This window comes from Onychostoma macrolepis, chromosome 04, assembly GCF_012432095.1.
Source record: "Onychostoma macrolepis isolate SWU-2019 chromosome 04, ASM1243209v1, whole genome shotgun sequence".
NCBI classification, from domain to species: domain Eukaryota; kingdom Metazoa; phylum Chordata; class Actinopteri; order Cypriniformes; family Cyprinidae; genus Onychostoma; species Onychostoma macrolepis.
The window spans coordinates 28,661,508-28,688,071 of NC_081158.1; the positions used below are offsets into that span (position 1 = coordinate 28,661,508).

General features: G+C 36.4%; 3 protein-coding genes across 4 annotated transcripts; all 3 read right to left on the minus strand.

Annotated features, from left to right (window-relative positions):
* Window positions 1–31: 31 nt before the first annotated feature.
* On the minus strand, window positions 32–5,448 carry kitlgb (kit ligand b). Of its 2 annotated transcripts, XM_058773741.1 has the most exons (8): window positions 5,200–5,448; window positions 4,850–4,957; window positions 4,427–4,483; window positions 3,698–3,856; window positions 3,444–3,615; window positions 1,591–1,691; window positions 1,209–1,357; window positions 32–1,107 (listed from the first exon to the last, which is right to left on the minus strand). In XM_058773741.1, exons 1-8 carry the CDS (start codon window positions 5,221–5,223, stop codon window positions 1,065–1,067), a joined length of 813 nt encoding a protein of 270 aa, XP_058629724.1. In that variant the 5' UTR covers window positions 5,224–5,448; the 3' UTR covers window positions 32–1,064. The 2 variants fall into 2 exon arrangements, with proteins under 2 accessions (XP_058629724.1, XP_058629725.1); XM_058773742.1 differs by lacking the exon at window positions 3,698–3,856.
* Window positions 5,449–7,265: 1,817 nt separating this feature from the next.
* Window positions 7,266–21,107, minus strand: lmf2b (lipase maturation factor 2b). Its single transcript, XM_058774223.1, has 14 exons — window positions 20,905–21,107; window positions 16,145–16,386; window positions 16,024–16,052; window positions 15,170–15,363; window positions 14,680–14,861; window positions 13,671–13,821; window positions 13,338–13,472; window positions 12,711–12,816; window positions 12,467–12,563; window positions 9,993–10,175; window positions 9,647–9,815; window positions 9,456–9,567; window positions 7,807–7,915; window positions 7,266–7,703 (listed from the first exon to the last, which is right to left on the minus strand). Exons 1-14 carry the CDS (start codon window positions 20,996–20,998, stop codon window positions 7,374–7,376), a joined length of 2,133 nt encoding a protein of 710 aa, XP_058630206.1. The 5' UTR covers window positions 20,999–21,107; the 3' UTR covers window positions 7,266–7,373.
* Window positions 21,108–21,664: 557 nt separating this feature from the next.
* Window positions 21,665–26,254, minus strand: ovch1 (ovochymase 1). The gene is given in 14 exon segments (XM_058773498.1): window positions 21,665–21,868; window positions 21,947–22,083; window positions 22,711–22,815; window positions 22,901–22,960; window positions 22,963–23,054; window positions 23,118–23,337; window positions 23,411–23,449; window positions 23,525–23,678; window positions 24,531–24,670; window positions 24,779–24,968; window positions 25,070–25,145; window positions 25,600–25,789; window positions 25,865–25,933; window positions 26,036–26,254. Coding segments are annotated over 14 exon segments (1,695 nt in total). The 5' UTR covers window positions 26,097–26,254; the 3' UTR covers window positions 21,665–21,706.
* Window positions 26,255–26,564: the final 310 nt, after the last annotated feature.

Consider the following 26,564-nt stretch of genomic DNA (forward strand, 5'->3'; position numbering starts at 1 on the left):
TTAAGTGCAGCTTAAGCGTTCAAACACTTTGTTTTACGGAAGGAAGCAGCATAAACATTGACTAATCTATCTAATCTGAACAGTGAAAAATCAATTCTAATCTACTCAGTTGGTCTTAATCTCAAGACAATGTTATTGAGTTACAGCGAGCAGGAAAACGGACACCGGAATGATCAAGAGATGCTATAGCAAGTGAGATTGAATTATGCGACATGAGTCATGTTGATGTTACATCTTTACCATGAGAGCTCTTTTCTCATGCTCTCTGGGTTTCCCCATGTTTTCAAGAAAACAATCAGCTTTTGTTGCGCCGCTGGAGTGTGCGAGTTAATAAAACGCAGTCGGACTGATGACCTGGATTGCAGACCCTCTCAAAAGGGACAGACACATTCGGTTCTTCCAGCCAGAGAGTGTTTGTGTGAGAGAGACAGTTTGGACCTGTTAAAGCCAAAGTAGAGATGTCAGATACCTCCTTCTTCAGAAGAACCGGATCTTCTGAGGATCCCATCAGGTTCAGTGTTGGTTAATAAATGAGTAGTAAACACCAAAAATCTAGGCACTGTTGTCCACGCTCTAAATCAAATGTGTTTCTAGACAAGCCTGTGCTCTGTTCCAAAGATGTTTTCTGGTGCAAAATAAACCACCGTCCTCATGCAATGGGGCGCTGGCACAAAAAAGCCATTTATCCTCCTCACAGAGGCCTGCAGGACCAGCAGCGTTCCTCAAAGCCAGCGAGCTGCCGCGGGCATCGCAGCAGACCAACCAATGCGCTCATCAAAGAACCACACTTCCTGCCGGATGAAATTCTCCCATAGCTTTTAGGATGGCATCACGTAGTAACAGACTCTCATTGATTGGTTAAGCTCCACACAAGTTGCGATTTGTCTCTTCTGCCTAATGTTTTTTGTGGTGAGCAGGTAAGGCTTGATAAGCAAGACTAGAAACATCTCATGCATCCCTCCTGGAACAGCCAACATATTCCCTTCATTGTCCGCTTCATATACCCGGAGATTTCCACCACAAAATACTGCCATTTCCAATGAGTTTCCTCATGCATTTTTAATTTAAACCTCTGTGTCTGCACACCCTAAAGAATCCACCCACGCCCTGTAAGGATGCCACATGTTGATGGAAAAAAAAGGCTTTGTTAGGTCTTGTTTACTAACTGGTAAACAGACAAAGACTTGTTGCAATTAACAGACTGCTACCTGTCCTGTTGGCTGCTAGAGCTGGAATCAGGGTCTCCTTGCGCAGCTCCGCTGTGGGGCCCGGTTCTGCTTTCTTCAGCTCCGCCGTGGGGCTCATTCAAGCTGACTTCATGCATTCTTTGCACACAACAGTCACTTCTTTTAAATACCTGCGGATAGGTATAGATTGAGATAACTTTGATGGATGACAAGTCCTTTCTATCATAATTGACCTCACTGAGACTTGCAAAATATGGGTGTTCTCAAAGCAGAGCACTGTCAGTGCAAAAATGGCAAAAATTTCTTTGAGCGCCTTCAGGGCTTCCTCATAATTGTGACACAAGCTTCTGCTACGGGTAAACATAGTTATACTTTGTAAGGGTATATAAGGGTACTAACTTACCGTTCTGACAGTGAGGACCAGAAGTGCCATGCTAGGGATGATGAGCAGTGCCAAGAGCCCATGAATCGCTCCGCTCATACCGTTCTGCTGTCTGCTTTGACCTGCCAGAACATAAAAGCACATTCCCTTCTTAGCTCTTACGTGTACAGTACGCTATATAGCATGAAGTACCTGAAAGGCACACCCATTTGTGTTTGTTGAGCATTCATTTCAAAAGCATTTGCATTAATGAGGTGTTTAATCTCCCTAACGGCTTCCATTTTTCTTGGAAGGCTTTCCACTAGATGTTGGGACATGGCTGTGGGGATTCACTTTCATTCAGACATAAGAGCATCAGAGATTCATTGTTAGTCTCTTCAATGTCACTAATGGGAAATTTTTTTTTTTGATACAACGTAGACCAAAAATAGTTATAAAGACGATAATATCTTTTAATTGTGATTTTACTGTAAGCCATGAATAATATATGAAAAAATAAAACTGCAAGATATTAACAATGGTCTAACAACATTTTTTGTTTAGAAAAATATAGATTTTTTTTTTTCCAAATAATTCAATCATAGTTAATTATATACTATATAAGGTATTTCAAAACATTTTTTTCTCAGCTGGACTCCTTTAAAAAAATATATCTAAAGTACTCCCTGACATTTTATGTTAATATTTAAATAATTTACTGGTTCTCTGATGTTGGTTAATGGTAACATGACATGCATGTAAAATATGGAAGTAAAATATTTTAATATTTTGATTAAGTGTTTCTTATTTTGATTTTAAATTATTTGTTTTAATTTAACATTTTTGTTAGTTATTTATTTAATTATTAGTTTTCATCAATTCACAAACCACCTGCAGTTCCTTCACAAACTTCCAGGGTTTTGCAAACCAAAATTTAAGAAACCATGTATTATATTATAATTTTGAGAGATTTATCCACTTAAGTGGCGCAAGCTGAACTGAATTGCGAATGAAAACTGGTACAATTAAGCGCTGTTAATAATATTACTGAAACACATCCTATACATATGTAATTTACCATGTATTACTCACATATTACAACTTGACATGAATGCCAAAGAAAACCTAAGCTAAGTTACATGCTAATCAAAATTCACTTTGTGAATACGGTCTTTCTGTATTTAAAGCACAATGCATTAAAACACGCACAATGAATAAATAAAGCATAAATAATTCATAATACTCTATTGCAATAATGTAGTCATAATGTTATTTCATGAGCACAGGTTGTCACAACAAGGACAGTTCTTACATATTCTGTTAAATGTTGAGACGGTATAAAATTCATATTATATTAAAATGTTTGAATATTGAATTTAGCACTTTCTCAACATAATATTGACTAAATGTAGAGGATATTAAAAATAATATAATTTAAAAAAAAATATTTATATATTTAAAGAATACATAACAAAAGCTTTGACTAAAACAAAAACGAATACAGTAAGGGGTTCAAGTCTGGGCTTTGGTCCCAAAAAGGGGTTTCACACAATTCACTAGAATGTTATCGGATGCTTGGATAGTGCAACACTCCTAGTGCACACTATCTACTGATTTTCCTGCTATAGTGTGTTTTGCACACGTGCTCAAATTTTGCACGCATGTCCTCAAGGTTTAAGAAATTCATGTGCAGGCCAGATGGAATCGTCCTCCTTGGAACTCTGAAAGACAGCAGTTTTCTGGAGAATAAGTTCTTCGTATCTGCCGTTCTTTGCTTTATCATCTTTACATCCGTTCCGCAGAATTCTCATTTTTTCTTCCAAAAAAAGATTCCATCTATACCTGCTCATGCATCATATACATGAGAGAGAAAAAACAATATTTTACAAAATCACCTGGTGTGAAAGGAGGAGCTGGGGGGGTCTTGCAAGGAGGAGGTATGCAGTCATGAAATTTCACAAGCGTGGATCCAGCTTCTGTAAGAACCTCTTTAACATGATTAAAGTAACGTCTAGTCGGCCACTTTCCCCTTCTGTAGTGGCACTCGAATGTTTGCATTGTCACCTCCTAGAGAAGGCAAACAAACGAGAGTGAACCGACAGCCACGACAACGTTTCAAAGAATGCGAATGTAAACGCAAGGAAATTACCAGCTCCTCATTGTCCAGAGTGAAACGAAAACCCTCCAGCATTGTTATAAAAATAGTGATGTTCGCTTTATTGGTGGACAGGTTGCCAAACTTGAGGGCCAATGTTTTTAAACTGCTTTCAACATGATACAGGTTCACATATAGCCAGCAAGCTCCACCCTTAGATATTAGAATAGAAAAATGCTTATAGGCGTCATTTCTGGAACTGTCACAAACCACAACAACTCTTTAATAGATAATGTTTTATCTGATAATGGCCCTAAAATTATTTGGACACTTAAGCCAGACTTAAAAATGTAATCATGCAATTGCATTATATGTACGATTGAGCGGAATTTATTTTAAAGAAACAGGCATGAGCATTTTTTAATGCAAAACATTTCAACATATAAAAACAACAAATACATTGTTTAAACTTAAAAGGAAAGATATCAAGACAGTTCACAAATGTATGTGAACTACACCTGCCAAGAGAACTAACTAAATTCACTAGCTGGTTAAAAGTCACTACAAAAATCAGAGAAGTGAAGTTAGTTCAGAAATAAGCTTTAGCATCATTTGTTTGTCACATGGTTTGATATTTATATATCTAATTCAAATGAAAATCATACATAAAGTTTGGCTCAAAGTGTGCAAATATGATTTTGGGCCATTGTAAATGTATCCACATGAACAAGAGAGCAAACTTAGTCAACCATATCATCAAATATTAGCATTTATCACACTTACCACATCCTTGGTGATGAAGCGGATAGGTATTCTGTAGTCACTGGGAATGTTTTCACTCTGATTGGTTCAAGAAACAAGAAGTGGTTGGTTGTACACCGGAAAAAAGTCCTAACTAGCAAAAATGGTAAATGTTATTGATTTCCCTGCTGGGAAAAATAGCTAAAACTAGATGGTTTGTTGATCTTAGCTGGTCTGCCAGCCTAGCCAAGCTAGTCTTAGCCTGTTAAGAAGGTCTCCCTGCATGGCTAAACTGGTCTTCAGCTAGTCATGACCAGATAAAAACGCTCAAATCCCATCTAAAAACAGCTTTCAGACCAATAAACCATCGCAAGCTGGGTTTAACTTTTTGTCCTGCAGGGTTTCACAAAGTAATAACACAGAAAGCAAGAAAACAATGAATAAAACTCCTTTTGCAAAACTTACCAGTGTTTCCAACGTGGCAACATCATCTGTTAAAGGGCTTCCAAAAACACCTGAGCAGGTCACAAGCCCAGAAAAAAGCAACACTAATACACAAATGCTTTCTCCGATCTATAACGAAAAAGTCTCAATGTAGTTACAGTAATCCAGACAGTAAATAACGCGCGCAACACCTATCCAGTCTGAAAATGATCACAGGACACATAGGCTACTAATCGTTTCACTACACAATCCCTATAAGTAATGAAAAGTAATCAACGATGCATAATGTGTGTTAGAAAGTGAGTTGTGCCACCGCGCATTCGTTTACGCTGTGGGTGTGCGTGCGCGTCTCCAAAAGTGCATGTACTCACCTTAACCTCCCTCATGTGGAACATGGGAATATTAAAAACAAATCAGCAGTGACTCCTTACTTTCTTCGCTTTCCCTGACAACGGAATGCAGGCATGTTTCCGCCTGTACATCTGACTGCAGATAATCACAGGACGGGCTCAGGATCAGTGGTTTTGGCGTGTCTTTCTCCTCTGGTCCCGATGGAGAGCATGGCGTGCTCAGTGCGCAATTTCGCCCTGCAGCGCTTCTGTGAATTGAATGGGGGCGGATGGACTTGTCCTCTGTGTTTAAGAGGTAGGGCGCTTTGACTCACTTATAATGTGTAAAATAGAGAAAACTATTCAAGGGAACATGGGTGACTCATCCAGACCTCAATCACAAGTGACACATGGCAGTTTTGTATGAAAAAAGAAAAGAAAAGGTTAAACCAGCCTGAGACTGTTTGCTGGTCTTGGCTGATTTGAGCCGGCCTCCTAGTGCTCCAAAGTCTAAAACCAACCAGACCAAATGAAATGAAATCACCTCAAACCAGCTGAGAAATGGGCAAAATCCCAAACCTGACCAGCTGAAAATCCCTCTAAAACCAGTTGAAAAGTGCCTCAAACACCCCGAAACCAACCTGATCAGCCAGAAAATGGTCAACACCCTCTGAAACCAGACAGCAGACCAGACCGGCCAACTGTAAAACACCAAAAAACCCTCTAAAAGCAGACTGACAAGCTGAAAAGTACCCAAAACCCCCGATCAGAAGCAGCTCAGGCTAGTTTTTTTTAGATGGTTCATTCATAATATATCTGACTAAATTTATGGTAACCTAATTATACACAAACAATGGTTTGCTGGTTTCACAGACTGATAACTTGGTTTTAAAGTGGTTTTGGGTGCATTTCAGAAGGGTCATGCTTTGAGACCTGCTTAAAATAACTTAAACTAGCTAAGACCAGTTTAAGAAGTTTTCTTTTTCTGTTTAACAAGGTAATAACAGTCTGTAATTACAAGATTTTGACAAAAATAATTGCAGAAAAGTACATGTAGTTCATCATTAATACCAAATAATTATCAGTATGAATACAAATTACCATTAAACTAGCACAAAATACACTGTAATGTGAATTCGAAAAATTAACACTTCATAATCTATCCAGACACACTTATACATGTGTTTTTATCATATATAAATTTAAATATATTGTTGAATAATAGAATTTAAATTGGTCGTAAAAATAAAAAGTTTCTATGTTAACATTAATGCATTAGGTTTTATGAAATGACAATAAATATACATAATATTTAATTGTTCATTAGTTCATAAAGCTTTAATGTCAACACGCTTGGTTGAACTGCACCAAACCTAACTACAAATCTACTTACTGTACATTCTTTTAACTTAAAGCATTTGGCTTCACAATTAAACAAATTTGATATAACTCGTTTTAAGTGCTGCATAATTAAAATCCCACCTAGGTTGTAAAATTCTGCTCAAATTAAACTCGATTAGCAGTCATGTTTCAACGTAAACCCAAGTGTGTAGTCACGATGTGTGTGCACTGCCACCTTGTGGCACCAATAACTACTTTTCAACTTTCATTTCTGAAATGCATGCCTGACAGGTGGATTAAGTTTTGACAGAACGGGTGTATCCCATATTTGTCGAGAGACAATATAGGGTGAAGTTTAAAATTAAAATTAAATATCTCGTCCAAAAAAAACATTCCACCCTTTCACATCATTACAAATAGCCACCTTTTCAACATTCAATTTTTAAGGTGGAAAAACATTTTAAAATGTTGATTTCAGTACCTCTAAACAAAAAGCATAAGTTGTATGATTAGTAAAACAACTGAGGAATAACAATTTATCAACAACCATTTAATGAGTTAAATAGCATGAAAAAATTGCATTTGTGCTTTCGTTGTAATCTTTGGGACGTCCACTGTGTATAAAGAAGGATGTAGCAGGTGACATCTTAAAAATGGACATTCAAAGCCAATTACATAAAGTACTGTGCGTTTGACAGTGGTTTTGACACAGAGATAAAACGGTGTAGTGGTAACACGCAAATCTGAGGTGTGTGACAGGCAGGAAATCAAAGATTTGATCTTAGAAGAAAAAAATAAAAATAATATACACCTGAGAGAGAATCATTTGTCATTGCATATGGCCAAAGACAAAGGCACAAAGTGACAGCAAGAGCTCATTTCCTCTTTCGGGGGCTCTTGTCCAAGTCCTTTTTTTCACTGGAGTCCTTTTTGCCGCCCCGGTTGGACGGAGCTGCTGCTTGGCTTTTCTCAGTCGTCTCGGAGGGCTCTTTGGATTTCCTAGTCTTGTGATCAGCTGAAGCTGGTCTAGGTTTTCGGCCCCCTAAGACCCAGGAGAAGATGGCTTTGATGAGGAAGATGCTGGCTAAAGTAGCTAACAGTGTTAGAAGCAGGAGGGACCCCGAGAGGCCTTTGACGTGGTCTCGAATGAGGCTCAAAGCTTGGGATACAGGTGCGTCAGAGCCGGGCTGAGCTGGGAATTTCTCCTGCACGCAAACAGACATGTTTCAAATCAATCATCAAAACTCTATAAACTTTCCCAATGCACGTTGCTGGTTTTATTGAGAACTGTGCATGTTCCTATTTTACCTTTAGTCCAGCCTCCTCTAACAGTTTCTTAAGCATCAGGTCATCGAGGTTCACGATGGGAAAAAACTCCCTTTTGTACTGCCGCCTCCACCAAGCCTGCAGATGGGTCCTTCCAAAATGACAAACAAACGTACACTAAAATTGAGAGCAGATTCAGACTGCAACGCTGTTTCTCTTCTGTCAGTAAGTTTCAGGAACTAACAGGATGACAGAAAGCATGCAATTCTATTTTTGTGTGGGCTTTCACATGATGACCTCACTTCTGTCTCTAAATATCTGTGCAGTAGATGCATTTATATAAGGCAGCTTTTTTGAAGTCTTATGTACCACAGCACCATCTGTAAGCTGAAGTATTCCTTCATCAACAGCAAACCTGAAATGTGTTCCTGTTAAATCATATGAATAAAACGTCTAATTAAAAAAAAAAATCATGATGTTAATTCAGTTCGTTACTCTATTGATTATACAGATTTAACCTTGAACTGCATTGTTAAAATTACCAAAATACTAATGGGATATTTATAAATTTTTTGTTATTTAATATTAATACTTATTTTTAAAATCGCCATACCAGCGTCTATGGCTATTTTCAAGATCAATGTATTTTAAAAGAGACAAATGTTAGCTACAAACAGTAGTAATGAAAAACAACTGACAACAAACAAATATTAATATTAAATGTCAGTTATTTTCACTTAATTATACAGATTTAACATTTACTTAACATTACATTTAACATTAACTCTAATTTAAATGAGTTATTTTAATGTATTAATTATACAGATTTAACATTGAACTGCATTTCATTTAGCATTATTAAAATGACCAAAATACTAATGGGATATTTATATATTTTTTGTTATTTAATATTAATATTTATTTTTATTGCCATACCAGCGTCTATGGCTATTTTCAAGATCAATGTATTTTAAAAGAGACAAATGTTAGCTACAAACAGTAGTAATGAAAAACAACTGACAAACTAATATTAATATTAATTCAGATATTTCAGTTATTTTCCCTTAATTATACAGATTTAACATTACATTTATTTAACATTAACTCTAATTTAATCCAACTTAATTAAATGAGTTATTTTAATGTATTAATTACACAGATTTAACATTTACCTGTATATCATTTAACATTCTTTAAAATTACAAAAGGAACATACTAATACAATTACTAATAAATGCGATTTAAAAAGAAAGTTATATATGTTTTTGTATTTAATATTAATATGAATTCAGATGAGTTATTTTAATGTATTAGACAGATTTAACATTTACCTGTATATAATTTAGCATTATTCAAATTAAAATAACTTACTAACAAATGCTAAAAAAAGGGATATTAATAAAATTATATAATTTTATAATATTAATTCAGATTAGTTATTTCACACTAATTATACAAATTTAACAGTGAAATCAATTTTTTCCCCCTGAACTATTTATTTTTCTTATAATTATAATTTCTTATATTTTTTTATAATTAATGTAACAGTGGAGTCATTAAAAATGATCTCTTCATTTACAAAAAAAATGATGCAATTCCCACAAAATAAAATTTTAAATCTAAAACCAAAAAATTATGCACAATAAATAAATGTGAATGAGTGTTAAATAGAGAAGAGGTATGGAGCTCACTTGTCTTTTGCAGGATCTGTGAAGTGGTAGTTATAAAGCTTGGCTTTGATAAAGACCGGTGGTTTCTGACTGAAGGGGTACTGTGCTTCATCCACCTGAAGCAGACTAACCACTACAAAGAAAAACACAAAATAAGACAATTCAACATCTAAATAAATAAAGCAGATGTAATCTGATAAGTGGTCGCTCACCCTCTGGTTTGCCCTGTAGGAGGCGCTGTAAGAGGCCTGTAAACCAGGGGCTTGTATCATCGCCTCCTTGAGCTGCCTGCCACATCAGCCACTCTAGCCGGGGCTGGTGAGGGCCTACTATGGGTGGGACTGCATTCGCATTTCCTGGTTTATACATCGGGTTCATTTCCTGCAACAGGATAAGAATACACCAGAATACACTTTAACCTTTCCATTGAATGAAGACTTTGTGGAAACAATGGCTGTGACATTATGAAGAGAGTAAAAAAAAAAAAGAAAAAAGAAAAAAAAAAGAAAAGTGATTTGGATTGTTGTAGCAGGGAAACCTTTTCCACATCCTTCTTACCGTCCATGTCAGCCCATCATAGCTGCCCTCCAAAATGATCTCAGGCCTGCCCTCAGAAGAGGTCATTCGGTGCTGGATGCCGTATGCCCCGACCAGCTGGTACCTCTCTACAGCGCTGTACGCGCCTCGCACTGCAGGTAATACTTTACTGACTGACATGCCAGCCATGGATGTGTATGGAACCTGAGAGGAGACACCAACACACATTTACTTGCATACAAAGGCTGATAAAACTGCCTAAAATGTACCAGTGCAGTCCATAGATTGTGTTTTACGTAGGGCTGCTGAGTTTGGTTTGGTGCAATTAATTATGGAGAAAATGATGCATTAAAATTATTAACACATTTAATGCACCTGTAGGTCATCTGACATTGCATGCAGGTGCTGCAAGATGACTATGTGATGTGTTCTATTAGATAGCAGTTATATGCCCCTAAAATTCAAGATATGAGGCAAAAATGCCCCGTATGGGTTTTTGATTTATATTTAATCATAGGATATAGGCCTAGTTTAGCAATATCACAAGAGTGCTGTTTTTTTCCACAAATATCTGCATGATTGCAAATGTGATATTGATTTTATACAACAGTTTAATAAACAAGTTAATGCATTTTAGACACAGTATTGTCTGTTTTTGCTCAATTTTGCCAACGAAAAGTGTTTCAAACAAAGCCACAGCTGAAATATTGTGCCTTTCTGAGAAACACACAGTGGTATTTTATTACTGAATGAATCCACGGTTTTGAATTGAGTGAGCTAATGATATAGTGACCCATTCATAAAGACTTGTTTTGTTTCTAAAGGAATTAGGGCTGCAACAACGAATCGATTAAATCGATAAAAATCGATTACTAAAAGCGTTGGCAACGAATTTCATAATCGATTCGTTGTGTCGCGCGACGCGGAGACGTTTGATTATTAAAAAAAAAAAAAAAAAAACTTTAGTTGAGCGCGGAGCGGAGTGAACACACTCGGTCTCTCTCAAGACGGATGCTAGCAGAGTTTGGCGCCTCATAAATAAAAAACAAAAAGTAAAAAAAAAAAAAAAAAAAAAACCGAGCGGAGGTAGAGGAAAGGAAATCAGAGAGTTTTAAAAATAGTAAACCAATTATAAGCATTAAAATAACTTGTCAGTAAAACTTCGTAACGCCATTGGATCATCGAGCTCTCAGCGAGACCTCGTAACTTCACCCCGCCTCCATTCAGATTGACGCGCCGCGCACAGCCTGGAGAAGATGAGATCTCTGCTTTTTCGCAATGCAAGGGTGAATAAATAATTGGTGTTTGAATAGTACAGCGTTTTCTTTACTCAAACACTATGTCAGTAAAGGATAATGTTTTTGTGTGTTTGAAGAGTGGAGAAGAATTAGTTATTTGCTGTCTATATCGTTTTAAATATCCTGTGCATTATGTGCATAAGCGCTTAATTTGAGATTTTGGCCAAGTGTATTAAACAACAAGAAAAAACTAAGCGCCCATATAGCTACAATCAAAGTTATATAACCTGTAAAAGTTGATGAAAGCATAATGCACTTATGCACTGCATAACAGTTACAGCCGTTCTAACGACAGACAAAACACTCCATCTCCGTCATTCTCTGGTCAAAAACATTATTAACTCCATTTGAGCTTGATTTTCATATAATGTTAAGTGCAGGTGTCTGATACAATACCAACGCTAACGACGCAGTGTTGTTAAATTATTTAATTTTTGCACTCCCCATATGTAAAGCATACATGTGTATGTTTTTGTGTTAGTCCATTTTATTTTATTTTATTATTATTATAACAGCTCAGGGATGTTCAAGGAGCAACATGTTTGTGCACTTTCTAAAGATTTTAGTTCTGTTTTTGAATAAAGGGTTGGAAATGAATGCTTTTTTAAAAAAAAAAATCCGATTCATCGATTAATCGAAAAAATAATCGACAGATTAATCGATTATTAAAATAATCGTTAGTTGCAGCCCTAAAAGGAATCAACTGTTTGAATCAATCGGCTGGATGAATGACTCACAGGTGGTTTGATTTTCATATTTATGAAATGCCCATAAATGCCTATTCAAAACCCATTAACCTCATAGCATTATTAATGCAATTCTAATTGCAGTGTAAATGATTTCATGCAACTTCTGAACATCATGTATTTAATTAGATAAAATAATTTTAAAATCACTTGAAAGCCGTACTATTTGCATACAAAGGCAGGTAAAAATGCCTAAATTGTACAAGTACAGTCCATATAGATCAGGTTATATGCTTATTGACAGCAGAGGGCGCTGCATTGCTTGTGATATAGTTATTTTTAAAGGAAATGCAAACAAATGAATAAATAGAAAGCCACCAGGACAATTATGTAATAGACTCAGAGCAGGTATGCATTATAAATACGACTGGATGAAACAAAAAGCCACCCTAAATCAATCAATGAATTTTTGACGTTGCAGTGGCAACCATATGTAGGACATGTAACTCACCACACTGAGGGCAAAGACGGCCACAGCAGCTGCCGTGATGAGCGCCCACTGAATGAGAGACCAGAGCTTGCTGACAATTCCTCGTGTGCACACGCAACTGACAGAGGAAACAGATGGGAGATTTCTTGGCTTGTCTTTTGCACAATGGACTTTGGCAAAATCATAGGCTGAAATTTTAAATCTTTATTTTTTGTACACACATGAAAATAATCAGATTCTCATAATTATTCCCGACAGAGCTTACTTTAGCATGGCAGACACCGCTTCCCAGGTGAACGACAGGACACCAATCCAGATAGTGAGCTCCTGAAAAACCTCCAGAAACGCATGAAATTGCTTTTGAGTGAAATCTGAAAGAAAGTTAAAAAATAAATGAATTTCCAAGAACATTTTGGGTTCATATTTCACCTCAACATCAAAAGAAAATAAATAATTAATCTTGCAATTAATATTTTTGCAAATGAAATGTCAACAAAATTAATGCATCGTTGCATTTTCAGAAACTATCCTAACTAACTCAATGTCGAAACGATGTCTACACATAAATATTTTTATTTTTTAAGTATTTATACTTCATGGTAGTATTTAGTTGTAATTTATGCAAATTTCATACAAATGTTTGTGTTCAAACAGGATTCTAGATTATTTCTCATTAAGTCGTCATGATTTTTGTTTTTCATTTATTCAAGATCTCCCTTTCAATTTTGGATTGAAAAACAACCTCACCGTCTCTCTATGAAATTCATAATAACATTTTACAACAGTTCAATTCTATGTTTGTACTCATATTTATAAATCTGTTACCAAACTAAAGGAAACATCAGCTCCTTTGCAAATCAGTTTTACATTTCTCATTTGAAGTCTCACTCACTTGTTTGGGATGACAGAGTTTTTTCTTCCCAGTTAATCTGCAGTTTAAAGAGAGTAATAAAACAGTAGAGGATGAACAGGTAGACAGCCAACTCTACCAGCAGCATCAAATAAGAGACCAAGGTCTGTCCGCAGCCTGAAAAACACAGACATACACTAAATAAAAGATCAGAAGTGTAGTATCAGCAGAACAAACGGATTTAATTAACTTCTACTCAAATGCATTTTTTTATGTTTTATTAATGAGCCCATTAATCAGATCATTAGTGAAAGTCAGTGACTATTCCACCAGAAATGACTGCACAAAACATAAGTTAGAGATATGTGGTCATACTTCTAGGCTTTTTTTCCTGGCCCTTCTTCTTCTTTGGACTGGTATTAGAGTTGAAATGATCATCATCCAGTAATGAGAAGCTCAGGGTGATGCTCAGCAGGTTCAGAAGGCTGCAGTTACCCGTGAGGATGTAGCAGAGCTGGAGAAACAGCTGACAAAATAATACAAAAAGAGGCATAAGTTAAAAAGTCTCATGGAACAACAAAACACTCAAAAGAATATTCCAGGTTTAAACTGTCCCATTGTGTACTACTACAGAAAAAAAAAATTGACTTATTCTTCATCTTGTAAAAACAAGAATTGTTTTCAGTAATGCACTTTATTTTTAATTTTACTGCCATTTCAAAATCAATGTTAGCAATATTCATATATATATATATATATATATACACACACATACATGCATATATACACACACACTTATGCATGTATATAATAAAATAAATCTATAATTATAAAGCATGTACATATAATAAAAACAATTATAATTTATTATTACTTATTTTATATTTACTTGAATATATCAGATTATTTTAAGAAATGACCTTAATTTATAAGAAAATATTACAATAAAAACATTACAACTACTACATTAATGGTATATCACATGTATACACTGTGGGTGTAGATATACATTTATATACACAATTTTATATTTATTTTAATAAATTACCCTAATAAAAACAAATTTTAAAATATTACAAAAAAAAAAAAAACAACAACATTACAACAACTACTATTTAAAATCTTTCATAATACACAATTACATTTAAATATGCATGCCATTTGAGATGTCAAGTTGTTTAAAAGGTCCTTTTAGAGGTGGAAATACAGTTCTTTATTAATATTTTAACATAAAATTGTAGTGGAGCCAGTAAAAAAAATAAAGATAAATAAATTTAGATCCACTCTTCATATTTTCAACAGGAGGGATATGTATAACATTTCATGCAAGCATGCCCACACACACACACACACACACACACACACACACACACTCTTAACAAACCTGAACATAAAAGCCAAACAGTTTCAAACGGCGAATGGGAGCAAAGAACGTCACAAGAGGAACGATGATCTCGCTCTGCAGCACAACCACTGCTCCGAATCTCAGCAGCCAATCAGGAAGCTGATGGACGTACCAGGCCAAAGGAGTGGGGTTCATCTGGTTCTCCAAATGATGACTCAGTGCTGCAAAAGAGTTTTCAAAACACTGTAATCTACAGATGAGTCAGTTTTTCCCACATAAATGTGCTGTCTGCATCACAGTTCTTGGCTATTTTCACCATTACTTCATGCAAATTCAAAGAAATATTAATTCTAATAAACATTAAACAAGTCCCTAGATTAGCAAAACCTTATACTAATGGATGTTTTATACGATCTATAAATCATTTGGGGAGTGAATTTCCAGCAAAGTGCTATATAAGATTTCCTCATGAAGAAGACTGGGCGGCATTACAAGCACAAATCTCAATGTTAAAAATGATTCATTTTACCTGACAGGTTATACCACGCAGGGTCGCCGCTGGCCAGCTTACTCACACCTGTGCAGAAGGTCAGCCGGAAGAAAAGCCAGCGGGTCAACCAGAAGCTCACAGGGTCATGATAACGGTAAGAGGAGTGACGGCGCAGCAAACCCAGCGGAGCTACAAGAACAGCCAGAAGCCCGGCCTCCAACAGCAGCACGTCCCTATGACAGCATTGAAACCAATCACAAACTACAATTTACCTTGATAAGATTATAACAACAGTTCGATATAATGTTTATGCGCCAAAAGCGGAACGAAACCGCGTTACTCATTTGAAGCATGCAGAAACTAAGAAATTACTTTTTCTATTAAGATACTTATTTTAAGGAAAAATGACTGGAAAAGTGTAAAGAATTCAAAAATGTTTTTTTCTTTGTCATGATCTGACAATAAAAAGCAGTTTAAAACCACAATTAAATTGATTTTAGCCCTTTGCTATGCAGTTTTAGATGGTTGCTTACTGGCCTTTTCTTACATATGGCTGGGGTTCTTCAAATATAAGTAAGCTTTTTGGCCATTTAATCATCAATTCTGTTAGGAAAGCGAAAGCACAGTCCACTAACCGATTAGTCATTTATTGGACTGTAATCACATCAAATTTAATGTGCAGGCAAATAACCTGCAATGAGGTTTGTGGCCAGTTTTCCCCTCTCATAAACATTCACATTAACTTTCTGCTGCAGATAATTTGACTTGCAAATGCCCCAATTACAGCCTCGACAATGATGGAGAAATAAACAAGAGGTTATGGCTGTCGGTTATACCGAATGTGACACAGCAGGTCAAAATGCAAGTCATACATGACAAATTGTGGAACTCACCATTCAGAGTGGAGGAAGTCTCCACCGACCTATAAAACAAAACACATACTGTAATCACTCAATTATGTTTCCACAGACGCTACAATGCCATAAGCCTTTGACAATAGGACATCATACTGACATTATAGAGTGAGAGGTAGAGGAACCGCAGGCAGAAGTAGATCAGACTGTCTCTCAGGGGCTCCAGCAGCACGGCGCACAGGGCCAGCGCCATTCCAACCAGGCACGTGAGCTCCAGGACCTGCTGGGGCGCCAGACCCAGAGACGGCCCCAGACCCAGAAGGGACTCCTGCTCCAGCAGGGGCCGCTGCACTTTTGGCATCTGCAGGCGCACAGGGAGAATACCCTCGTCTCCATACAAACCTGTCCAAAGAGACACACGAAAAGTAAAGGCTTAGTCAGTTCTGATCATTCTCAGTGTCATTTTGCATGATAAAATGGTGCACATTGTTGATCTGTGATCTTGACCTGGTTTATTCTGAAAACATTGTTGTTATTTGACAATTGTGTTCTTGCATTGGTTACATATTATTTATCATCACATTTTGATATGGCCTTGAAACAACTTTCTATTTCAATAAAAAGACAAACACAGCACAACCAATGTGGTCTGATTCATGATTGGTCATAAAAAGTTACTGAAAACATTACTTTTTACTTGATGAATACTGTAGTGTTATTTAATTGATTCTGAATGAGATTTGTAGATGCCTACCTATAGCTACAAAAGTGTAGAAACTGTGTTTAAAAAAAATATTTATATGTAATAATTTTTATCATGACTATACTAGTGAATATAATAATTTATTATAACTACACTCATGTACATATGCAAATATGTAAACTATAAATTACACATACATACACTTGTGCTCAAAATTATTCATACCCTTGGTAAATATGATCAAAGGTGCCTGTGAAAATACATCTGTATTATTAATCCTTTTGATCTTTTATTTAAAAAATTTACAAAAATGTAGTCTTTCATTGGCGAATAAGCATTTAAAATGGGAGAAAAATCTCATTATGAAATAAATATTTTTCTCTAATACACGTTGGTCACCATTAATCATACCCTTTTATTCATTACTTTTTGCAACCTCCTTTTTCCAAGATATCAGCTCTGAGTCTTCACCTATAATTCTTGTTAAGTTTGGAGAACATCTGACAAGAGATCAGAGACCATTCCTTCGTATAGAATCACTCCAGATTCACAGCTCCATGTTAGTACTTCTCATTTTCTACAGGGTTCAGGTCAGAAGACTGGGACGGCTATGGCAGAAGCTTGGTTTTGTTCTCAGCGGCCCATGTTTGTTTTGATGTTTGTTTGTGGATCATTGTCCTGTTGGAGGATCCAACCACAGCCCATTGTAAGATTTCTAGCATGGGCAGTCAGTTTTAAATTTTTTATCTGTTGGTATTTGATAGAATCCTTGATGCCAACAAGATATCCAGGATCTCTGGCAGAAAAATAGGCCCACAACATTAAAGATACGGCAGTATATTTCATTGTACACATGGGATACTTTTTTATCCCTGTGTGCACCAAACCCATCTTGAGTATTTGCTGTTAAAAAGCTCTTTTTTTTTTAGTTTCATCTGATCATAGATCCCAGTCCCGTTTGAAGTTCCAGTAGTGTCTAGCAAATGAATATGCTGGCGTTTGTTTTTGGATGAAAGTGTTTTCTTTTCTAGAATTTTCTTGAAACCATCCCAAATAACATGTGGTGATGCAGGCGCTGTTTGATCACTTTTTTTTTTTTTTTAGGTTTTCTGACCCCGAGACTCAACTATTTTCTGCAATTCTTCAGCTGTGGGCCTTGGAGAGTCTTTAGCCACTCAAACTCTCCTTCTTACCTTGCTTTAAGACAAAATAGACTCACGTCCTCTTCCAGGCAGATTTGTAACATTTTCTGTTGATCGGAAATTTTTAATTATTGCTCTGATGGTGGTAATGTGAATTTTTAATGTTTTAGCTCTTTTCTTACAGCCACTTTCTAATTTGTGAAACAATCTTTTGCTGCACAACAGAAATACATTCTTTGGTTTTTCTCATTGTGATGGATGATTAAGGAAATTTGGCCTTTGTTTCCCCTCATTTATATTCCTGTGAAACAGAAAGCCATGGCTGGATAATTTCATGTTCCTAGTCACCCTGGTGTGATAAATGCAAATATGAATGGGAATATACTTCAGAGATATTTCAATCATAAGAATTTTTTTAGGGGTACCAATAATTGTGGCCATTGTGTACTACAGAAAAATATTGATTTCATAATGTGATTTCCCCACACTTTTTTTTTGGCTTAAATTAGAAGGTTAGATTTTATTTACATTTTTGAATGAAAGATCAAATGGATAAACAAATGCAGAATTATTTTCACAGCCGCCTTTGATCATATTTGCCAAGGATATGAATTTTGAGCACGTACACACACACACACACACACACATATAAACAATAAAACAAGTAAATACATACAAATATATAAACTTTTTTTACTTGTATAATACATAAAAATAAAAATAGTATTTAGCAAACTAATAACAACTATACTTACATCATAAATAATAAAATAAAAATAATTTTTACTATACGTAAAAAATTAAAAATAAATAATATTTAGCTAACCATTTTTATTATAGCAACTATATTTATGTAAACAATAATAATAATTATAATAATAATAATAATTATTATTATTATTATTAGGGCAAACTAGTATCTCCACAACCCTAAAATCGATTGACGGATGGAGGGATAGACAGATGGATGTTTTTAAATGTAACTATATTCCTGTATAATCAATCAGTCAATCCATTCAAATGAATAAATATCTGCAACCCATTTTACTTCTACACACATTAAAACAAGTTTTGAATGTCATTAAATATTGACTAAAGCTGTATTGATGAGTGAGGCATTAAAAAGTTGGCAATAAGGAGAAAGAGAAAGAAACAAAAAAATAAACGTATCATAACCGATTTCATCAGACAAATGTGCTGATTAGAAACACTGCGCCATGCGGCCGGTGCTGACAGACTGCCCTCGAGGTCTGCACACAATAATAAGTTGTGTTTGCTCAGTGATTTAAAAAAAAAAAAAAAAAAAAGCACAAAGCATCAAGCATCATGTAAACATTCATTCAACAGAAAACCACAGACACACACTGCCATGACGATGAGCAAAACAAACCCATCCTGTGGCTTTTTAATGCCTCAAAACAAGACAGACACCCCACATGTCCTAATACCATTAGATGCCAACAGGTGCACTCACTATAAAATACTGCTTTAGGCTACTCTCTAACAGTTAGTGAACAACAGTCTGACGTACAGCACAGAGAGATCAGGAAATACTACTTCATCGTTACAGAACATTGACAAACTGAATACATTTTTAATGTGACTGAAGTCATTCTTAAGGTGGATGACGGTTGGCAGAAGTTGCAAAGTTGCATGTCCACATTTTTGGCATGCAAGCCACAGCAAGAGTGAGCGTATAGCAGGCTGGTTTTACTTAGAGAACAGGCCGGGTATTGTGGAAGCGCCAACGTATGACTCACGCTTGCTCTTTGAATTACTCCATTTTGGCATTAGACCCAGTTCTGCCACAAGCGGCTCCTCCAGGCACACTGCCTTAGAGGATCGTTTCCCACGGGAGGAAAAGACTCCATGCACAATATCTGAAAGACCTGGAGTTTAGCTCTGACTGGGGAAATATATTCGCAGGAACTGAAATTCAGAAAATGCCCCTTTTGTTGAGTGCTGAACATGCACAGTTGGGCGGCAAATAACCCAACTCAGAATATCAAACGGGAAGAGAGCTATTATTCAGTGCACATGATTTCCTTTATCTGTGAGCAACATTTCGCTGGTGGCTAGATTTGGCAGTACTCAGCTTTTTGTGATGAACAGACACTTAGCCTTACTCTGAAGATTGTATGTATCAATTTATTGCATGAAACAATGGTTTGCTATTTTTGCACATTACCTATTTATGCCTTTTACCCATTGCATGTGTAATTTTCCACACACACAAAAAAAACCTATTGGGGAATGTTGTCACAAAAGGTCAATGTGTTTTCATTATTGCCTTTTTCTTGGCCTATTCTGGTACAAATGTTAAATAACTTTTTTTTTTTTTTAACAGTTAAAAACTTAGGTATGTGCCAATACAGAAATAAACCCACCCTGTCTACACTGTGTATGCACGTACACGCGTATTTATAGAGAGAAAGAGTGTATAACCCTGCACTTGGTAACACATTGCAAATGTATGAGTAATAAGGTGAGAGCTTATTAAACTGGATGAGGTGTTTCTTTGTACACGGGCTGAGTGGAGCTTATTGACGCGCTGAAAGGTGTTGGTACATGCTGCAATTTGAAAAAAGGCTTCATGAACTCCACACACATGGCTCATGCATGGAGCATTTCAGGGACAAAAGCTCACATGCCCCTGAGTGATGACGGGTCACTACAGTGCGCACTCAGCACTAACTGGCGGGGCTCCCAAATATCAGCACATGTGGAGGAACTGAAGCACTGCCGCTTTATTCACACGGGTATTATGTCTACTCATCTAAGAACTCTCATTTAAACATTAAACCCACTGCGCAAATATGGCACGAATGGAAATGCGGTTTGTGCACGAGGTCCTTCAAAAGTTTGATCCCCGTGACACGATTTTGCAGGACAACGAGCGATTAGCGCTAATGAATGAATGAATGAACCAAAGGGATTGTTTTGTTTTCGCCGACATTCCACAGCACAGTTTAAGTTCAAGTGTAAGCGCAACCGTTCATTAGTGCCGCACCCAAAATCCACCATAGCCGCCAAACATCCATCTACAAAACAAAAAATACAGAGAAACTTCCCTACCTGGTATTTGAACGTAGATGGATGCAAAAGCACACACGTAAACAAGTGCAATGCCCCACAAGAACCATTGTCTGGGCGTTTTTACTTCCCCCATCTTGGCGGCTCGCTGGAGGGATGAGGTGTCACTTTGTTTCGGGTGACTCGAACGCTGATGCTCATTGGAAAAATGAAGAGGAATCGGAGGGGTGGAGTTTGAATTAGTGATGATGGGAAGTCCGACTCACTTCCGCGAATCGGTTCTTTTGAACAGCTCGTTCGGTTCTTTTACGTCCTGACGTAATCACGCCATCACGTGGTCCCTGGAATTTCAACAAAATTCCTCAAATCCAAAACGTTCCAAAAGAGCCATTTAAAACCTAAATATCATTTGCATTTACATTGCAGCATACTAAAATTAATTTACAGTGGCTGTTTTGCACGCGAGTTCAGAAAACCAAAAAGAGAGTGAGACTCCAGAGGCTATTCGGAAATGAATCATTTTATGAACCGGTTAAATCAATTCATTTGAAAGATTAGATTTAAAAAAATGATTTGTTCACTGGTTTGAATTTGTGGCAAATGGGTGAACGTTACAATGGCACTTCGAAAGCAGAACAACTATCCAAGCGTCAAATAAGAACTGTTAGTTTTTCCAAACAAGTTATGAAAACTAAAAATAACTTTTAGCCTATATAAAACTAAATGGGTCACTTTTTTGCTAACAGATAAAACGTGATTAAATAAAGTATTGCTTTGCAAACAACTTGACAACAAGCCACACACAGAGTTTAATGAATATTTTAATATAGCTTTATTATAGATATTAGGCATTTTTGATACAAGTTTGTATCCATGAGTGATAGGCCGACACTCGAGTGAACACAGCCGGTTTCTGAGGTTCACATTTCTTGCCACACCATGTTGTTAGCCCTACAAGGTAGTAGACCCCATTTTTTTCACACATAAGGGGTGCGCCAGAGTCCCCCTATACAAAATAAAGGTTTTAAGTGACCAGGACATGTGCATGTGAATAGTGATTGTTGAAACTACGGTAAGACTGTACCAAGCAGGAGGTGGAGGCTGCTGCATCCGTACACAGGAGGGACTTCATGCTGAAAGCGTCACCCCAGCCCGTCTCACAGGCTTTCTCAGAAAGAGGCTTAACTCTGGCCATATGTAAGATATCAGGGTGCAGATCCACTAATATGAGAAAATAAAACATAACTACTACCAGAAAATGTTAAATAACAGTTAGTAGGCCTATGTAATTGAGGATGGAGCAAGTACAAAACAGCAATGAACAACAAACGTTTCACATGTGTTTTGTGGTGTTTCTATTTATTATTTCCATATTTTCAGAAGTCAAGTCAAGATTCACTTCGTTCTTATTCTTGAAATGTGTTTTTGGTCTTCTTGTGCATGACTTTGCAATGCATGCTTCTCCAATCAATCAAATTAAAAATAATAAAATGTTATAAAATAATCATCCATCCCAAGTGATTCCCTGTTTTCGCAACAAAAATATGAGATAAGCTCAGCTAAGTTAAATAAGATAAGCTAAGTTAAATAAACAAATATATATAGTTGTGTGTGTGTGTGTGTGTGTGTGTATGTATATAAAAATAAAATACACAAAAATACTAATAAATAAATATTATATATATTTATAAAACTCCTCCTCCTATTACTAATATACATGCATATATATTTATTAAATTAAATTAAATTGATATCTGACCTACATAGGACAAACGGTTTGGAGAATGGATGGATGGAAAATAAAAGTAACTTGGGTTTTGGTTTTAATGCTGAACCCTGTTAACTCACAGGTAGCTTTTCTTGGTCCCCAACCAGTTGTCACACAAGACGAGGTGTCTTCATTAACCATTTCATCATCTTTATCCGTTATGCACACCGGAAATATCATCGGCCCTGGATGAAGCACGTTAAGCTGTACAACTCTAATTGTTGATAAGGATCTCATGAAAAACAGAGATAAGGTCATGTGATTTTATACCAATTCGAGCTGGGATGGATAAGCGGATCATGGAGAGATCGGAGACCGGTGGAAGCTGCGGTCATAAGCCAAACTCTGCACGCTTTCCACAGCTGCAGTCTGACCCGACATGAAGTTCTGATCATGAGCTCCCAAGACCACAGCATCTCCAGCCCTGTGGGATGAAATGTCAGAACATCACTGAGGAACAATAGATGATCAGACTCCTCTGGCTTACTTGGCGAGGCAGTGGCGCGGTGCCAGAACCCAGCGCGGATGAATGAGGACGCCGCTACAGTAATGCGTATCATGGCTCTGGAGGCTGACGTGCCATGGCCAGGAGTTAGGACAGGCCTCGCTCACGTTCTCCACCTTGAATGTGCCGTTCTCAGAGGACACCACCTGCGCCAAGCCAGCGGGCAGCTGGCAGGGATCTATCTTGGCCTGACCACACTGCGCTGAAGCCACAACATGGAAATGGAGATGAATGGCGACTAAAGCAATCGGAAAGGTACATGATGAGAGTCTTACCAGTTGAATCAGTTCCAGGGCTTTCAGAAACGAGTTCACCTATATGACACAAGCAAAAAATAAAGCAGTTTTAGAGCAGCCACTGATACATCACTGAAATCTGGAAGTTCATACCATGTATTGAAGACTCTATCCATTGTTTGTAGTGGTATAGTGTGGTGTAGACCCCTGGTCTTTGGGCCCGACCACATCCGACCCCCCAGCTGACCACTCCAGCAAGCTTGTACCTCTCACCTGTGAAACATGAGAGGGGACCACCAGAGTCGCCCTGATCCAGAGGGGTCAGTGGGTCAATGACATGTAAGAGTGTTCACAAAGGAAATGGGAAAAAAAACCTATTGTAAAATCATATTTTTATATTATAAAAATAATTTTACAAAAAAATCATTACAGTACTTACTAGTTACTGATAATACAAAATAATTCTAATATTTTAATATTATTATGTATGTAATTAAATTAATATGTAATATTATTAATAATATTTTTATAATTAATTACTAATAATAATTAATAGCATATTTTGTGTATACACTAATATAATACAATTTACTAATATTTCTTAATTTAATAATAATTGATATTAAATGCTCTCTATGATATTTTTCAGTCACATCCAATGGCATTAATTTGGCAGACAAATATATATATATATATATATATATATATATATATATATATATATATATATATATATATATATTTTTTTAATATTTTAATATTTTTATATAATAATAATAATTTTAAATCAAACAATAACTAATAATAAAATTACTACTAAAATTGGTGAATATTATAATTATTATCATCATTATTAATATTAATAGCATTATCAACAGCATTATTAATATTAATCATTTAATAATATTAATCATTTATCAAGACAATTATTAATATTAGTTTGGTTATTCTATTTTATTAATATATCCTATACATATTTTTCTAAGAAAAATAATTAAATTACTTAACTTTATTCTTTTAATGAGACTTTTTCCTTTGATGTAGAAAACAAGATATCACATCTTGATTTTTAACTTCAGAAATTAAAAACATGTATATAGACAGACAGAGTACCTCTTCTGGTAGAAAATAAATAAATAAATAAAAGGCAAATGTTTACCTGACATGCATCCCTTCCTCCAGCCTCCGCTCCGGCACACATCATATTCTTAAGCATTTTCCCTCTGTAATGTTGGTTACATGTTTGTGGCTCAAAAAGAGTTACATTGACTTCTTGAAGTCTGGAGGCACGAGGCCCATCTATAAAGAGACAAATTCATCTGATCACACACAACCATTACTAATGAAGCCCTTTTACACAGGTTATACAGAACAAGGTTAATATATTCCTGCTATTTAGGGCCTTACTCTCTCTGATGGCACCCCAGCCGGTGACAGTACAGGTTTCCTGAGGGGGCAAATCACTGTTTAAGATGGCAACAGGCCTCACGTTCTCATTAAACAGCAGGGGATTCTGCAGTTTCACCAAGGCAATATCATTCTCGTTTGTCTTTTGGTTGTAGTCCTTATGGGAGATGATTTTTTCCACCTCTACAGTCTTTAAACAAAATACACAAGAGAGTTACACAAATTAAAACAAGATAACTTAAAAGATCCACATAAAAGGGGAGTGAGAGATAAATGCACACAGACACTTACTTGATGGAAGGATTCATTCATATTCTCCAAATCGTGCATTCCAACCACAGCGTTCCACAGTGACGCCTTTTTATAACTGTTCACAAACATGAATTTTGGTTTTAAGGCACATGTTTGACTCTGGACCCACAAAACCATCTTAAGTAGCACGGGTATATTTGTAGCAATAGCCAACAATACATTACATAGATCAAAATGATTGATTTTTCTTTTATGCCAAAATTCTTTTTGATATTAAGTAAAGATCATGTTCCATGAAGATATTTTGTAAATTTTCTACCGTAAATATATCAAAACTTAACTTATGATTAGTAATATGTATTTCATTTGGACAAATTTAAAGGCCAGATTTAAATATTTAGATTTTTTTGCACCCTCAGGTTCCAGATTTTCAAATAGTTGCAGCTCATCCAAATATTGTCCTATCCTAACAAACCACACATCAATGGAAAGCTTATTTATTCAGCTTTCAGACTGGTTTTGTGACCCAGGGTCACAGAGGTTTTATAGTCCACTGCTGGCGGGCTTACCGTTTGAAGCAGTGGCTGGCGGTAATAACCCACCGCAGGTCGATGATGGCACCCCCGCAGGCTGGCATATCGGAGTACTGCAGGGAAACCTGCCATGGCCATGAATGTGCCCATGCCTCCTGCCCACCTATAATCCGGCTCTCCTCTTCCTCATCCTTCTCTGGGATAAACGCACGTACGCCAGCCTGGGCTGGAAAACAGTGCGAGGAATCATATTTGCAAGCCAGCAGATGAAGAACGCAACGCATTATGAACTCAGCCTTACCATAACATCCATTGCCAAAGATGCAGTTTGTCTCAGCTGAAGCGTTCACATTAGGATTCTCTTCAGCATCTTAAAAGAAATATTACGTTATATATACGAGCAAACCAAGGTATTCACATTTTGGGTAACATGATTTCATCATAACGACCAGCTTGTGAAACTGAGTCTCACCAGGGTCAGCTTTGGTCCAATTAAGAGAGAGTATTAAAATAAATAAATACTTTTTACACATGCTCACAAATGTGTTATTAAAAATGCAAGGAGAAGCGTAATAGTACAAAGACAACAACAACGACACGAAAAGCAAATACAGTCCCTCAACACCTGGCACAATTAGCGTTTAATTAACAGAGTGGAGCAGTTCAGAGTTTCGCCACTAGATGTCAGCAAAGATTCAAGCTCTGAAACGCCCAAACCTACACTAGAACAGAACTACTGGGGATTGAAATCGTTAATTACTTTCATGTTTTGCACGACAGATTTTACATCATTGTAAAAATCTGTTGATATTATATTTATAATGTACTGTTGAAATTGAAAGTGAGTCCAGCCTACCATATGCTCACTGTATCATTCATGCAATTTAAAACAAGTCACTATAGTCAGTGACCACAACTGAAGAAGGTTCAGTTGTATCTTTTCATATACTGTATATGTGTGTGTGTATGTATATATGATGAAACATTAAATTTCCAGACTT

Bases quoted from the DNA above. Each gene is read 5' to 3' on its own strand.
- lmf2b (XM_058774223.1), bottom strand. From the start codon at position 20,998: ATGGGGGAAGTAAAAACGCCCAGACAATGGTTCTTGTGGGGCATTGCA. The intron at 16,387-20,904 runs GTAGGGAAGTTT...CTCTTTGGACAG, and splicing joins CATCTACGTTCAAATACCAG to GTTTGTATGGAGACGAGGGT. The intron at 10,176-12,466 runs GTGAGTTACATG...GTCTCCTCTCAG, and splicing joins CCGTCTTTGCCCTCAGTGTG to GTTCCATACACATCCATGGC.
- kitlgb (XM_058773741.1), bottom strand. From the start codon at position 5,223: ATGTTCCACATGAGGGAGGTTAAG. The intron at 4,484-4,849 runs GTAAGTTTTGCA...TGAACCAATCAG, and splicing joins TTGCCACGTTGGAAACACTG to AGTGAAAACATTCCCAGTGA. The intron at 1,692-3,443 runs GTGATTTTGTAA...ATGTTCTGGCAG, and splicing joins AGCTCCTCCTTTCACACCAG to GTCAAAGCAGACAGCAGAAC.